We start from the raw sequence: 15,827 nt of genomic DNA on the forward strand, positions 1-15,827 counted from the left end.
GGCCTGTTTTCACTGGGCCTGTCTGTCAGTCGGTCGGCTTTCGCACAACCTTGGCCTGTTTTCACTGGGCCGTCAAGTCTGATCGGCTTTCGCACGACCAAGGGCCTGTTTTCACTGGGCCTGTCAGTCAGTCGGTCGGCTTTCGCACAACCTTGGCCTGTTTTCACTGGGCCGTCAAGTCTGATCGGCTTTCGCACGACCAAGGGCCTGTTTTCACTGGGCCTGTCTGTCAGTCGGTCGGCTTTCGCACAACCTTGGCCTGTTTTCACTGGGCCGTCAAGTCTGATCGGCTTTCGCACGACCAAGGGCCTGTTTTCACTGGGCCTGTCAGTCAGTCGGTCGGCTTTCGCACAACCTTGGCCTGTTTTCACTGGGCCGTCAAGTCTGATCGGCTTTCGCACGACCAAGGGCCTGTTTTCACTGGGCCTGTCTGTCAGTCGGTCGGCTTTCGCACAACCACGGCCTGTTTTCACTGGGCCGTCGAGTCTGATCGGCTTTCGCACGACCAACACAAGACAACAAGAGTCAGAACAACACTGGAAACAAATTGTGTGACTCTAGTACGCGTGCGAAACTATGCCAATGAGCATAGAGTCTCGTACTAAATCCACTTTTGAGAACTTAAGGCGTTTCTGAAACTATGCCAATGAGCATAGAATCACGCGTTAAGTCTCTTAGGGACCAGAAGAGGCACTGATTATTCGAAGCTGCCTCACTAGTCAACCCAGAGCGGACTCTCTTTAAGTCTTTTCACACCCTTCCTTATCAAAACAAAATTAGATTTTGTTTCGGGTGTTTTAAAACATAAAAATCTACAAGGCATGTCCAATTAATCAGAAAAAGTATTAATTAAATTTTAAAATAATTTATAATAATTTATGACGTCATCTAAATTGCAAAACAAAAAAATACGTTGTCACCTATCGAGTAAATTAACTTGCACCATGCCCCCTATCGAGTGAATAAATTTCGCGTTGAAAATTTTGCAGTATTTTTAGTCAGCATTATTTCATAATTCTGACAATATGTATATACATATTGTATTCTATTAGCGTTAATCAGAATACAGCGGGGATGTATATGCAGGTGCACATATGTATGTGTAACATGTTCATGCACTCGGTTGTGCCCTGAGACGTATGGCCACGCCCTATAAATGTGTGTATCGGTGCGTGGCCACACGTGTTTGTGTCTATTTATATAAGTGTGCAAGTGAGCGCATGTTTATGTGTGCTTTGTATGATTAATATCATACAAGACTGTGACTAGAGTCGCTGTTAGATATGATATGATTAAGTTGTTATTAAATAGGTTAACTGGTGACCGTTACAAGAAAAATTGTTTTTAGTTTCCAGATCATTTCATTTCATTGATTCTGTTCTCTTTGATTTGATGAAATAAACATGTTAAATGTTAAGATGATAATGATGGTGGTGATGATAATGACGGTGGTGATTAAGATGATGATAATAAGCAAGACCATGATAATGAAGTTTTTGGTGATGATGGCCAATAATAAAAATAATTTATTACACTGAAACGAATGATTATGATATTATGTTAATTTAATAATGTTATTATGTCATTATGTTAATTTATGCAACCTGGTTCGTCCGTGATGATCCTTTGGACGATAGCCATGTGGGACCCGCCTGAAAAAGTGAAGAAACGAATGATTTAATAAATGAATGAATGACTGAAGATTGAAATGAATGAACGAACGGATGAATGAACTAATAAGTAAGCCAAACGCATTAATTAATAGTCCATACCAATCCATTCAACCATTCACACATCCATCCATCCATTCACCCATCCATTCATCCCCCCCCCTCCGCCAACAACTGACCTTTTTTAAAATCCTGCAGGATGACGTCAAGTTTGACGTCATCGAAAACGAAGTGCACGGGGTGGTTGTAGAACTTGGTGACGGTGTTCAAGGGGATTTGATCGTCGGGGTCGACGAATGCAAGATCTTTGGTGTTCAACAGGGCCACTATGTTCGATCGGTCCTGAGGTGGTGGTGATGGTGATGATAATGAATTTGCTTGTTGACGTTGTTGTTGTTGATTGTAATTGTAATAATAATGATGATGATGATATTGATGATGATGATGAAAATTATCCTTAACGCAACTATCGCCAGGAAAATGAGTATTCAATCATAATCAGCACCAAACAAACATCACCACTACACCCCTAACCATTACCCTACCCTCACCCTCAATTTAATCTACCCCTTCATCTCCCTTACATTTTCATACACGGGTATCCGAGTGTAGCCACTTTCCATAATTTTCGTCATGGTGTCGAAATCGAGGACGCCATTGTACTCGATCATGAAGACGTTCTCGATTTTGGTCATGATGTCAGCCACCGTCTTCTTCGACATCTCCAGGGCTCCTGTGATTATGTTGAACTCGTCCGACTGCAGGCCTATGTCCTGGGTTCCATGGTGGTGGTGGGGGGGGTGGTAGAGGTTGGTGGTGTTGGGGCCATGTGGTGGTTATGATAACGATTAAGGCGAAAAATACGCCGATTTTATGATGAAGATTATTATGCTCATGATTAAGTGATTATCAAGGGAGAGTAATGTGCGACTGAAAAGAAATGAGATTGTAATGGCTATGGTGATTATTATGATGATGATGATTATGATGATGATGACGATGATGACACAATATCCACATTCTATCACAACACACACTCGCCCACACACACACACACTTACCCACACACACACACACACACAAACACACACACACTCACACACAAATACACACGCAAGCACACTCACATACAGAGGCCGTACAGAAACGATCCACCAAACACCCACAAGAAAACCGCACAAACCACATCGATCCCCCCACAACACCAAACACAAACGACACACCACACTTTGCAGCGTCATACACTCACTACAAAAACTCCACACATCTTACAAAACGACGCATTCAATATCACTCCACACCCACACCACCCGACGCGAACTTTTTCAGTAAGTTTCAGCAGCTCCCTCAACCGATCCCTGTTGTAAACGTAGTTGATTTCCTCGCCGAGGATGCAGTCGAGCACGAGGCTGATGGGCAGGGAGAGGGGGAAGGTGGCCAGCATGAAGAACTTCGTGAACCAGATTGTCTTCGCCCCCACGGCTAGGCCGTACCTAAATGTGCGTGTGAGTGGGCAGTGGTGCAGGTGATTAACATTACTGCTGTTATTATTATTGTTATTCTAACAGAAGGTGCCCAAACGTTGATTGACCTGAACAATGCGTGCTGCAAGTGGAATGGCATGTAAATGAATGGCAGACGTGCGTAAAGTTATTTTTGATGCACTGCTACGGCTTTTGACCGACACCGCGTTAATTTTAAAGAAGAAAAGTTCAAAAGTACAATTGTCGATTTCCACTCGGCCGTTGAGCTCCAAGAAGTTCACAAAGCTCTACTGCGGAAACTTAAAGTGCTGAAAAATTAAAAAGTGAAACTCCCTCCAAAGGAAACTCCAGGTTTTAAATAGCCAACGACTTGCTAAAAACGTTGAATATTATTTTGCCAGAAAAATAAGAAAATTCAATGCCACTATTTGTAGTTTTCAATTTGTAGCTTACCTACCCTTTCAATTTGTAGCCTATCATATTGACAGCTGTCAATATAATTCAGTAAATCTAATAAGTTTTCAAAAATTGAAAACATGATTACTAATAACATCAACATATGCAAAAACTATATAACCAACAACTCTTTTAAAAATAAAAATATTAAACAAAATAACAAACGTGGCCATGCTGTGAATTCTAATTTCACTCGTGCCTAGCCTAAAATGCAATTTGACGTGGACTCGATATCTCAATGGGGTGCTGAAAATCATCCAGTTCTAAAGACATCGAAGGTGATTCTAACAAAAACTGTGATAATGATAATAATTGCAACTTGACAGTGACAAAAATGTTAAAGATGGCAACAGCTTAAATAGTTCTCAATCTGATGACAGCGATAGTGAATTTATACCTGTTGTCAACAAAAAAAACTTAATTTGTTCACAAAAGCAGCAAATTATATTACCATTAGAAAATGTTCAGGCAAATCTAAATTAGAGCTGGACTTTAAAGCAATTGATCCTTCAATAAAAAAATCTGTAATCTACTTGGGTAATCTCAATTTCTGTAAAACAGATGTTGTTGCTGATCATCTAAAAAAATCTGGCATCAACTACATTTGATTATTAGAAACAACAACAGCCATACCAACGACATTCTTCAAAGTGCGAACGTAGTCTACTAGTTCACATGCCCTCCGCCACACAGTGTTGTGGATACTTATATTGGTCACACTCGAACGACTCTCTCAAGAAGACTCACAATGCATCTACAGAATGGCGCAATTAAAGACCACGTGTCGACTGAACATAGCCAACTTCTTACGCTCGATACACTGGTGGCTGGTACTAAGGTCATTGCGTATGAACCCCATCCAATCAGGCTAAAAATAAAAGAAGCTCTGTAAATACACAAAAACAAGCCAACCCTCAACAAACAAATCATCAGCTTAGACCACACTCTCCAGCTGTTTTCTCGATATCACAACGTCTCCCCACTGCGAACGAATGTGAACCGTTCCGGTGGCGGCACAACACAACAACACAACTACCTGCTGAGATTTGATCAAACTGGTTTACATCAGGCTAGTGGGGTGACGCGTAGACCACCGTCTACCGTCGTGACTTCGTTGGTCACATTGTTTGATTCCGATGGTTAGCTTTACTTTGGGCTCACATATGTATGCAGATATCATAATTGACAATTGTTATGCATACGTACATATGTATATTCACGCTATATCTAATGAATTAATGCATTCCTGGCAACAATATAACATGATATAGACGCAATATTCGCTTTATCAAACAACTCCTTTCTGTACACACTCCTTTATTCGGTTTCAGTAATTCTTATAACTTGTTGGCATTTAAATTTCACTTTGCTACAATTCACTTGTTTTAACTATATTTCAACATACTCAATAATTTAATGTATTTTATCATATTCAAATTTCATATTTACTAGGCAATCAATCTTGTTTGTTTAATTGTTTAATTCCTAATTTACGTTTTCCATGTTTCACAGAATTGTAAATCGTTTTACATAATATTTAATACGATTTTAATTTCAATTTTTTCAATATTAATTCTTCCTTCATTGATTTTAATACTTCTAAATTATTCACAGTTTGATCACTCAATGCATTGATGATGATATTAACACATTTTCAGCATTACTAGCGTGTAGAAAAGTTTCGGTGTCACACACAGCTGAAAATATTTCAAACACAATTGAAGCCATATTAAATGAGTCGGGTATAACAAAAAAGTTATGTGCCATGTCATCGTGACTGACGATGGGGCTAATATTGTGAAAGCAGTGATTGATTTACAAATAATTAATGTAAGATGTTTTACCCCCACTCTTCAGTTATGCTTTCACGAATAAATTTTAGAAAACAAAAAAATCACTCAGTTACTTGCAATAACCAGAAAAGAAAATCAAAAGAAAAGCTTAAGGAATTTAAAAAAAAGAAACTTCCAAGATGTATCAACAAGATGGAACTGTAGCTAATAAAAGCTGCAAAGAGTTGTTGGAGTTTGTTTAACTGATGCCAATGTCAGCATTATAAAATTGACCGATGAGAATTGGTTTTAAGAACCAGCCGAAGAGCTGAAAAAACTATTGTGCAACGAGAATATCAGTCCATCATTTATCATTCCAACAAAAAAACACCTCTTTCCCTTTATTTAAGTGATAAAAACGACAAAAATAAAAAGGAGAAAAATAAAATGAAATCAGAAATAGAAAAAAATATGGAGACTTGGAAAAAATTACATCACTAGATTTCAACTTTTCTGGATCTTAGATTTGAAACAAAACAAGTTTTTTCATTTTCATGAAAAATAAAAAAATTAGGAGAAAGCGCTGGTGACGATCTTCAAAAAATAGAAGCAAACTCATCCTATTCAAATGCTGCAGAAAGTAGCATATGGAGTTGTTTAACGGAATCGACAAGCAAATCACAAGCTCCACTCTCAGTAACTGAACAAGAGACTGAATTTTAACATTTTAACAATATTTAAAATTAATTCATATAAATCCTGTCTATATATATATAAAATTGTTAATAAGATTATTTTTACTTCTGACAATCACTTACAACAAACTCTTACATTTTCCAAAAACAACATTTCGTCTAGGCATAATAACAAACTATTAATTAACACTTTATTAATTAAAGATAAATTTGTAGGAAGAAATTTCTGTTTTTATGGTCCGCTCCATTGGAATAAACTGCCTTACTATATTAAATCTAATGTAATTTATAATTCTTTCAAAAAACAATTGAAAACATATTTTTTATGCTGTTCATAACATAAATTGTTTTATTTTATTTCATAATTATAATATTGACTCAATTTCTCTTTTTTTTTGTTATCCCTAATTTTTAATTTCATTTCAATTATTCTAGATATATATGTATTGCTTAATTTTTCAGTTGATATTTTTTATTCTTGGTTATGTGTAAATCCTGTTGAATTAGTTGAGATTTATTCTGTTCATGAGGCCATCCATAAATTAATATTTTATTGCTAGGATGAACCTTTTTACTTTTGTAAATAAAACTGTTCAAAACAAAAAAAACAATAAAGAACTATTAGGTAGAAAGGAATCGCCTACTGCTTGGTGGAGAACCCATCTTGCTCCATCATAAGCATCAGTAGAAAGTAGAGGTCTACATGAAAAATTTCCCGCAAATTTTCCCGCAAATACCCGCGGGAAAACTGCGGGTTGGGAACAGAAGTTGGAGGGAAACTCGCGGGGCGGGAATGAAAAGCGAGGGAAAACCGCGGAGCCAAATATTTTTCGTGCGGAAGTACCGCGGGACGAGAAAAATTTTAGAGGGAAAACCGCAGTTGACTTCACTTTGATGGCGAAGTTCCAAAAATGTTGAAAAATATTGAGAAACTTCATAGCTTGAACAGCAACGCAATTGAAAAAGTTAGATTATTATTACTAAGTTTAAAGCTAAGCTCACAGATGCATTGCATCACGCTAAATAATATTCATTGTGATAACACGAAAGGACACGTGACCAATTATATTAAGTATGCAGCTTGAATACAGAATCTGTCTTTATCAGCTGTTTACACAGATAAATACGTGATCAGCGAGTTCTATTTTCATTTTGTTTTTTTTTTTCGACGACGACCTCGTGTTAGCAGTTTGGTAAATATGGACAAATCGGCAGTCAACAAATTAATGTCTTCCGAAAGTCAGCGAATAACGTATTTGGTAAATCAGAATACGCACAGTAAGGCGTAAGAGAATTTTGTCATGGTGTATGTAGACCAAACGTTTTGTGGTTACCTGAAAAGTGATGCTCTTCTGGCATGGAAAAAGCGAGATGGTACTAGTGTCTTAATAAATCATACCAAAGCATGCCTCAAAACAACCGAAGGTAATTTTTTTAGTAACTTTTAGTCATAAATAAGATGTAATGTCTTAATAATTTTTAGTAATTTATTTAATGATAATTAAAATGCATCACATTACCATTACACATGTGTAATAAGTAATACAATTAGTATAGTAAATAAAAATGGTAAGCATGTGCTTAGAAGTTATTTTTTAATGCAGTTGCCCAGAACCGAAAACTAACGGAAATGGGATTTGGCTTGCCAAGCTCTAACTCTGTCCCGGCTTCAATTAAATCTAAAATGGCTGATGAATTGGCAACTATGTGTGCAGTAAATATCCGACCATTTACAACAGTTGAAATTCAAGGATTTAGATCTGTTGCAAGAAAATTGCTTTCAATAGGAGCAAAAAATGGAAATGTTTCATTAGATGATGTTTTGCCAGTTGCAAACACAGTTTCGAGACATAGTGAGATGCAGTACGACATGAAAAAAAAAGCTACTGAACACTCTCACAAGTGTGAAGTCATTTGGAGTGACAACTGATTTAAAACCGAAGTGTATCATTTTTGGGCGTCACTATGCACTATATTGAAAACTGGGTTTTAAAATCCTGCACTATCGCAACACGCGAAATGGATTATTCTCACACGGGTGTGAACATTAAAGCCATGGTAAAAGCAGTGTTGGGGAGTAACAAATTACTAGTAACAAAATTACTGTAACAAATTACTTTTTCCAGTAACAAGTAATTGTAACAGATTACTTTTTGTGCAGGGTAGCAAGTAACAGTAACAAATTATTTTTTTGCAGTAACAGTAACAAATATTATGCACTTTTGTTCTTCGTTACTTTTTTCAGCAGTGCTTGATTTATAACCATCATTGGTTGTCCTGTTGCGGCTCAGTCGTTCATTAGACGAACCATTTCCATGACTTGCCAATTTAATATTCTATGCTTGTATGCACTTCCTTTTCTTGTGTATGTTTACTCTCAGTCTCAGCATTTCACGTGGTTTGTGATTTAGTAAGTTGCGCGGATTTAGTTGGCATAATGGAAGACGAGAAGGAATTGGATTCAACTGATAATGAAGTAGGCCAAGTAGCTTGGATGGAACAACTGAAGGAATATTTTAACGTAGTTAAAGAAGAAGGAAAGAATGTGAGAGTACAGTGCAAGCGGTGCTTACCAAAACGAACGATTCTTAGCACATCGAAGATCAGCCTAGCGAATCTTTTAAAACACGTGGAGGTAAGGTTTTTTTTAATGTTAACGAAAATTAGTTTTTTTATAAATTATCGGTTTTTTCGGAACGAAATAATGCCTGAATGGGATGCAATGAATTATCTACAACACCTAATTTTTATTCCGCAGACATCCGATGAATTAGCAAATGCTGTCATTTACAACTGAATTGAACAACATACATAACTGAATGGACATTAGCTTGTGTTTGTCTATTTTTTTAAATATTAGCGAAATAATATTTAAAATTGAATGTGTGAACTTGTACAGAAGAAGCATCCAAACGTCTTGGAGAAAGTAAAGGAATGCCGGAAGAGGAAGGCTACTAGTTAAGTGTCCGACATGCCTGCAAAGAAAGCCTGCATACAAGCAACTGTGACAACATGCACCCCACTTGGTAGTTCTGTAATTTCGCAGGCGAAGGTCGATCAGCTGTGACAAACTTCATTGTCGAGTATATGGAGCCAATGAGCATCGTCGAATCTCAACCCTTCATCGAGCTTGTTCAAGGTCTCCAGCCAACAAAGAAAGTTTTGTCGAGAAAAACTCTTAATGGTTAGTTCAATCTCTATAATATAATATGATTTTTTGTGGTTCGTCACATTAATTGCTTATTTTGAACGATGTCAAATAAAAGTAAATACAATCCTTAAGACCCTACTAAATTTGCAACACGCGTCTTTCTGTTTACAGATAAGTTGGACAAACTCGCGGACACGATGAAGGAAAGCATCTGTGCAGCGCTCAGCAAAGTCGATCATGTGTGCACAACAGCGGATATCTGGTCATCCAACAACAGGAGCTTTCTAGGCATCACAGCGCACTGGATTGATCCTGATACTCTGGAAAGACGTTCAGCGGCTTTGTGCTGTGAGCGCATGAAAGGGCGTCACACGTATGATTGCATTGCTGTTAGGTTAAATGCTGTACATACGGCGTATCGTATTAACCACAAAGTACTGATGACAGTAACTGACAATGGTTCGAACTTTGTTAAAGCATTTAAAGAGTTTGCAAATGATGGTAGTGTAGTTAGTGATGATGATGATAACAATGTTGCTTTTGTTGATGTTGATGCATTGCTAAGTGAACCAGAGCATGATGAGGACAGTGACTTATATTTACCCCTTCATCAGCGTTGTGCTGCTCACACATTGAATTTGATTGCTAGTCATGATATAGAAAGTGCAAATAGTGATGCTGTTTACAAAAAACTCTCTCGGTCAACAATGGTCAAGTGTTCTGCATTGTGGAACAAGACTTCACGTAGCACACAATTTGCAGATATTGTGCGTGATAAGTTTCACACTTTCTTCATTGTGCCTAATGCTACACGTTGGAACTCGTACTTTAATGCAGTTGACAAAGTAAGACAGGTCCTTGAAAAACAATCTGAGGACAATATTGCTGAAGTTTTTGTAGCTCTTGAGGTCCCACAATTTCGTCCCAATGACATCCTTTTCTTGAAAGAGTATTGTTGTGTTATGCAACCAATGGCAGCTGCATTGGACATACTCCAAGCAGAAACGAAGTGTTTTATTGGGTTTTTGTTGCCAACGTTAATGTCATTGCGAACAAAGTTACTAACAGTAAAACCAACTTTGAAGTTGGCAGCGCCTTTGCTTACTGCTGTTTTATCCGGCCTTGATAAGCGATTTCAAGGTTATGATGAACGTCATGATTTGATCATAGCTAGTGTCACATTGCCTCAGTTTCGTATGAGATGGATTGACAATAACGACAGGAAAAAGATTGCTCGTAGTTTACTGTATGACGAGTTGCAGGCTGCTAAACAGCAGCAGCAGGTCACTGAGCCTGATACTGATGACAAGCATGAGTCAGGTACTGTGTCAGATGATGAATTTTTTTCGTTTGCAAATGAACCACGTGACAACGTTGATGCTGCTGCAGAACTTGACTTGTATTTAAGTGATAATTCTCGTGAAATTGCATGCCTGCAAAAATACCCGGGTATTTTGAAGTTGTTCAAGAAATTCAATACACCATTACCTTCAAGTGCACCGGTTGAGAGACTTTTCAGTTTAGGTGGTCAGATACTGGTTCCTAGAAGGAATCGGATGACTGATGAGCATTTTGAGCGTCAACTGCTTTTGCGGGCAAATAAATTATTTTCTGCCAAATAAGTGATTTATGTACATTGTAAATTTAGGTGCTACCAATTACATGTATCTTATTGACTATCTTTCTATGTATTGTATATGTATATTCATGTGCGCACCTATTAATGTTGATATTGAAAATATATGAAAGAGTACTTGCAGCGTCTGTTTACATGTATGCTGTACTGTAGTAACAAAAAAGTAACTTTGTTACTTTTTATAGTAACAAGTAACAGTAACAGATTACTTTTCTATAAATATAACAAGTAACAGTAACAAATTACTTTTTCCCAAAGTAACAAGTAAAAATAACAAATTACTTTCAATGAGTAACAAGCACAACACTGGGTAAAAGATATACTTGAAGAATTTAAGTGCAGTCGACCAACAAATATCTTTGTCAGAGATAATGCTTCTAACATGAATAATGTTTTTTCTGAAGACAATTGGTTAGGGTGTGCTGGGCACAATATAAATCTGGTTTTAAGCAATACATTCACAGACAAGGAAAAGGGAAGCTTATCGCCAGAGATAAGGAAATTATTTGAAACTGTGAAACAATTAGTGACGTTAATAAAAAGAACAATGTTAAATAAAAAGCTGAAGACTTCATTGAAACAGTCAGTGCCTACAAGATGGAACAACATTTTAACTATGTTGAATTCAGTGCAAGTAAATATGGCAGAGCTGAAGTCATTAGTCATTGAAACTGCAAATCGAAATGTAGCGCGATGTATTTTAGACATAAATGAGCCACTATTGGAAAACCTTATCTCAGTGTTATCACCGTTTGATGTTGCTACTAAAGTTCTATCAAGCAGTAGTAAGCCAACGATACAGTTAGTACTTCCAACAAAATACAAGCTTATTCAAGGAATTTCAGTTAAAGAGAATGATTCAAGCGACATCAGATCTCTTAAGTTAACTTTATTAGAAATGTTAGATGCAAAGTTTCATATTAACTTAGAACATCAAATGGCTACTATTGTGGATCCAAGATTGAAATTTGGTGAGAAATTTATGAATGCCGAGCAACGACAGATGGCCATAGATGAGTTACGAAAACTGACTCATCTTGAAGACGACCACTTTAGCACTACAACAAATCAGCAGCAAGAGCCAGATGTCCAACCACCTAGTAAGAAGTCCTTTTCTTGACATAATAATAAAAAAATAATAAAAAAATTATGAACAGTTGTTAAAATTATTGTGTTTTTTTGAATTTGTACAAGCTGGATACCTGTGTCAATAAAGATGACTTCTTTGGAGACTTCTTGAATTGCAGCAATGCCATTCTATCGGATCAGTTGGATAGTTATTTTGGTACTTGAAGTCAACAGAGATATCAAACAACATTCTAGACTTCTGAAAATCTAAATCTTCAACATGGCCAAAGTTGTCATCAGTAGCTGCTCAGCTTCTAAGTATTCCAGCAACAAATACATCCTCAGAAAGATGTTTCTCCACCGCTGGAAGAACACTGGAAGATAGACGTTCAAGACTTTCACCAGAATCTGTTGATCAGCTGCTTTTTCTCAACAGTCAAAGAGTGGTATAAAATTTACAAACAATTTACTGAAACAATAACTGTTATTAACCAGTATTTTTGTTTGTCTTTATAATAAAAATTGTACATGGAATGGACTACATAATACTCTGACTAAGGATACTTTATTGTCTTTGTTAATAATGATATAATTATCGAGGGAATGAGTGCGGGTGAAGGAAGACATGTGAAGGAATGGGTGCGGGTGAGGGAAGACTTGTTAGGGAATGAGTGCGGGTGAGGGAAGACATGCGAGGGAATGGGTGCAGGTGAGGTAAAATTCATTTTTAGGAGGGGCAGGTGAGGAAATAGAAATGTGTTCCCGCGTAGACCTCTAGTAGAAAGTGAAAGACTTTTCAGCATTGCGAATTTGCAGTACAGTGATTGCAGATGTAATTTGGTAATGACAATGCAGAAAAGTTATTATTTCTTCATTACAATTGAGAGCTATTAAATTATAATTATTAGATTATACTAATTCGTCTGCACTATTTCGTTCCATTCTAATTCGTTTTTATGCATTTTTCCAAATACAACTTTTTCAAACAACTGCTAGTCATAAACAGTTGAAAAAAACGACTTATTTTCATCCAAAAAAATAATTTATTTTAATTTTCGAGTTTTTTTATGCTCGGCCATCGTTCAACTCTTCGGCCAAATTCACAAGTTGGCGCATTTTTAATAATAACCGTTTTTATTATCGCCAAAATCGTTTTAATCATCGTCTTCATTTTTTGATCGCCATTAAGATGATCACCATATGTGACCGCCATTAACATTTTCATCACCGTCATTATCTCCAATCTTCCAATTTGTCATCATAATTTTCAGTCATCTTGGTCACCATCCTCATCTTACACATTATCATCATCTTAGTCATCATCATCATCCTCAATCATCACCATCTCAGTCATCACCATCACCATTAATCACCATCCCAACCACATCATCACCCCACCACCAAAACACGACCAACCTGGAGCAAACGGCCTGTGGAATGATCTCGCCACAGATGACGATGGCCAGTGTGGCGCCGACGATAGCGGTCCATCCGCTGCCCGTCAAATCGTCCAACAATATCGTCAGACAGTTGTTCACCAAGACATTACCTATGATGATTAAGATGGTGACGATGATGAGTGAGATTGTGATGAATATGACGATGACAATTAAGGTGATAGGCAAACTGATGATGAAGGCTATAAAGATGATTGAACATGGTGACGATTAAAATGACGATGGTGGATGTTGATGATGATGTTGATGGTGATGATGAAGATGATAAAGACGAACAGGATGATGATGATGATGATAAGGATGATGAAGGGAGATGGTGAAGGGAGATGGTGAAGGGAGATGGAGAAGGCACCGAGGAGAATGGAGCAGAGCAGGTAGTTGCCTCGCTTCCTGAGCGGCTTGATGGTCCTGGCGTACTTCTTCTCCGTTTCAGTGCCCGAGGCGATCATGATGTTCAGCTCTGTCTGGTCCAGAGACATGAGGCCCAGGTTCAAACCACTGAACAGGCCCGAGAATATGAGTAAGATGATGATGACGATGATCTGTGGGCGATGAGAATGATGATAATGATGGTGAGAGTGATGATAATGATGGTGAGAGTGATGATAATGATGATGATGAGAGTGATAATTGTGATGGTAATGAAAATGCGTTAGTAAACTTAAAACGATGATGATGACGACGATGAAGACAACTATGATTACGAAAGATGCGGTAATCATGATAATGATGATGATTAAGTAGAAGATGATGATGATGATGAACGAGGTGTAGTATGAAAAATTAAACTAATAAGAGTAATGACGAATGAAGAAATTACAACAAATGAAAATCATCTCTAACATCATTGTCATCATCGTCTTCATCATCATCACCACCATCGTCATCATCATCGTCGTCATCACCATCATAGCATTCGTCATTATCATCACCACCACCATCGTCGTCGTCGTCTTCGTATTCACCATCGCTGTGCTGAAGAGCAATTATATGATATAAAGTTCAATTGTCAGACACAATTAGAGAGATCATTCTTACGTCATGTGAGTGATGTGATGATGATGATGATAACAGTGATAGTGATGATGATGATAACATTGGTGATGATAACGATCACGATGATGATGACGATGATGATGACGATGCTGATGCTTCATTCATTTATTCATTCATTCATTTTAAATATTTTTGTTTGATTTCATTTAGACGAAAAAAAAAAGAAATATACAGATGATAATAATGATAATAATGATGATGATGATGTGGGTGATGATGATGATGATGGTGATCACAATTGACATGATAGGAGTGCAATAATAACGGACAACGGTGATAATGATGATGATGATAGGAATAGATTACTACCTCTTTGTAAAACTTCCATACACATAATTACTGTTTATCAATTAATTTATTCATACTTCATTCGTTTACTAGCTGGTTCATTTATTTTCTCGTTCATTCATTCATTCATTCATTCAATTTTCTTTACATTTTTGATAATTAATTAATTCATTCAGTCATTCACTCATTCATTCATTCTTCCACTCACTCACACTACTAACTCACTCACTAACTCACTCACTAACTCACTCACTAACTCACTAACTCACTCACTCACTCACTCACTCACTCACTCACTCACTTGCAGCCACAAAGGCAAGATGGTGGTCCTGCCGAATTCTTCTCGTGTGCCAACCTTCAACCAGCGATCTGTCCCTGAAGATGATAATGATGATGGTGAAGAAGGTGATGATGATGATGATGATGGTGAAGAAGGTGATAGTGACGATGATGGTGAAGAAAGTGATGGTGATGGTGACAACGATGATGATTTAGAAAATGATAAGAAACATCACACAAGCCCAGCAAACAAAAAAACCAATCTTTACACCGCACGATGCCACACACCACACCACACAATGCCACATACCACACCACACCGCACGACGCCACACACCACACACGACGCCACACACCACACGAACCTTGATGGACGAACCTACTGGCACCACCACCACCACCACCCTTCCCGTCAACGACGTCATCCCGTCGGACGCAGAAGTAGAGTGGTGAGTGGAACATGAGCAAGCTGGCGGTGACGAGCAGCGAGAACCTCTCGACCTTCTCTGCAGGGAAGACCTCAGACTGTCGCAAGTCGTCGCAGTTCGTACCGTACGCAGACTCCTTCGTCGTGAAGGCAACGGAGAATTTTTGGGCAGATGATGATGACGATGATGATGAGTTTGATGATGAGTTTGAAAATGATGATGATGATGATGATGATGATGGGGGGGAAGAAGGAACAGGTGACGAACGGATGGTGAAAATTCTAAAAGTTACACTCTTAGAAGAAGGAATGGTGATGATGGACTGATTGAACTGAGGCTCTCCCGCCTCGATGGTGAACGACAGAAATTTGATGCCGCTGATGTCGG

The 15,827-nt window shown here is 37.8% G+C and overlaps 1 protein-coding gene across 1 annotated transcript; it reads right to left on the reverse strand.

Moving 5' to 3' along the window:
• Nucleotides 1-1,820: 1,820 nt before the first annotated feature.
• HELRODRAFT_85485 (hypothetical protein) lies at nucleotides 1,821-14,111 on the reverse strand (the record flags this gene model as incomplete). Its single annotated transcript, XM_009026212.1, has 5 exons — nucleotides 1,821-2,012; nucleotides 2,255-2,443; nucleotides 2,992-3,163; nucleotides 13,349-13,481; nucleotides 13,742-14,111. The coding sequence occupies 5 exons, from the start codon at nucleotides 14,109-14,111 to the stop codon at nucleotides 1,821-1,823; spliced, it is 1,056 nt and encodes a 351-aa protein (XP_009024460.1).
• Nucleotides 14,112-15,827: the final 1,716 nt, after the last annotated feature.

The sequence above is a fragment of the Helobdella robusta genome, assembly GCF_000326865.2.
Source record: "Helobdella robusta unplaced genomic scaffold HELROscaffold_46, whole genome shotgun sequence".
In the NCBI taxonomy this organism is placed as follows: Eukaryota; Metazoa; Annelida; class Clitellata; order Rhynchobdellida; family Glossiphoniidae; genus Helobdella; species Helobdella robusta.